This window comes from Zingiber officinale, chromosome 8B, assembly GCF_018446385.1.
Source record: "Zingiber officinale cultivar Zhangliang chromosome 8B, Zo_v1.1, whole genome shotgun sequence".
NCBI lineage: Eukaryota > Viridiplantae > Streptophyta > Magnoliopsida > Zingiberales > Zingiberaceae > Zingiber > Zingiber officinale.
This window is the reverse complement of record NC_056001.1, coordinates 91,593,051-91,594,407: the sequence shown is the minus strand read 5'-3', so window position 1 is coordinate 91,594,407 and position 1,357 is coordinate 91,593,051. Positions and strand designations below refer to the sequence as shown.

At 52.8% G+C, this 1,357-nt stretch overlaps 1 protein-coding gene across 1 annotated transcript; it reads left to right on the top strand.

Moving 5' to 3' along the window:
• The first annotated feature begins 276 nt into the window (after nt 1-276).
• Nucleotides 277-681, top strand: LOC122014034 (lysine-rich arabinogalactan protein 19-like). The gene has a single exon (XM_042570229.1). It carries the CDS (start codon nt 277-279, stop codon nt 679-681), a length of 405 nt encoding a protein of 134 aa, XP_042426163.1.
• Nucleotides 682-1,357: the final 676 nt, after the last annotated feature.

Here is a 1,357-nt window from a genome sequence, read left to right as displayed (position 1 = left end):
GTGTGGTTGTTGTTATGTTTGTCCAGCCGTGTAGGCTGAGATTATTAACTGCGTGGTTGTGTATATATTCCAGCCGCATGTGGTTGATATATATTGTGTCTGTAGAAATGTTTCAGATTGTCCACTATATAGGGGAGGTGCTGCCAAAATTTCTTCGGACAGGGACTTTCCCGGGGCATGACAGCAGAGTCGCCAGAGACATCTGTTGGGGTCGAGCCTGTCGGTCAGGGACAGACTTCGCATGGTATTGCGGGCACGTCGAGTTCTTAGACTCCGATGGTTTCAGAGGTACCTACCCCTATCGTACCCATCATACCCACTCCTACGGTATTTACAGTGCCACCAGCGGTGCCCCCTGCGGCGTACCAGGCACCGCCGCCACCGGTGCCTACTGCACACCCGGCACCTGCAACAGCAGCATCAGTTGCTCCACCTCCGGTACGACCACCCACTGTACCTCCAGCCGAGCCCACCTATGCTGACCCTGCAGTGCCACCAGTGGCACCTGCCCCAGCCTATGCAGCAGTACCGAGGATACGTCCCCCGACCTATCCAGCGGCACCACTTGTAGTACCAGCTCCAGTGGTTCCGCCAGTTCCCGCAGTAGTTCTTACTCACCTGATTGATATAGTTACGGCACGAGCTCGGATCCCAGCTTTGGCAGAGTCGATGAAAAGTTGATTTACCCTCTTCAGCGGAGAGACCGATCCGAGTATGGCCCAGTCCTGGATAGAGACCATGGAGCGGACCTTCTTCTACATGGCTTGCTCCAAGTGGGAGAAAGTAGAGCTGACTTCTTTCCATTTAAGGGATGAGGCCTATATCTGGTGGGATATGCAGCGCTCTATCCTAGGCGAGTAGAACATCACCTGGGCAAGATTCAAAGAGGCTTTTGTGATCCGCTACTTCCCATGGGCATATCAGATGACTCGCCGTCAGGACTTTCTGAGTCTGCGACAGAACAACCACTCGGTGACAGTGTACAATGCCGAGTTTAATCGGTTGGCCAGGCTTTGTCCAGAATTAGTTGCTGAGGACAGTTCCTGTATACATCAGTTTATCCAGGGACTAGATGGACATCTGCAAGTAAAGCTTGTCGATTTTGGGAGTTCATCCTATTTATAGACGTTGGATAGAGCCCTCATGATCAAGTCAGCTCAGCAGAGAGCGTTTCTGGATAGGAAAAGGAAGCAGACGAGTCAGACATCAAGACAGATCCAGCAGGCACAGGCGACCGGACAGCAGCAGAGTGGTCGTAGTCGGCCACATCATGGTACTTCTGGGGCTTCTGGGCAGCCTCAGAAATCAGGGCGATCTTCATCAGGATGTTCCCGATCTTCTCAGCAGAACCGGAAAC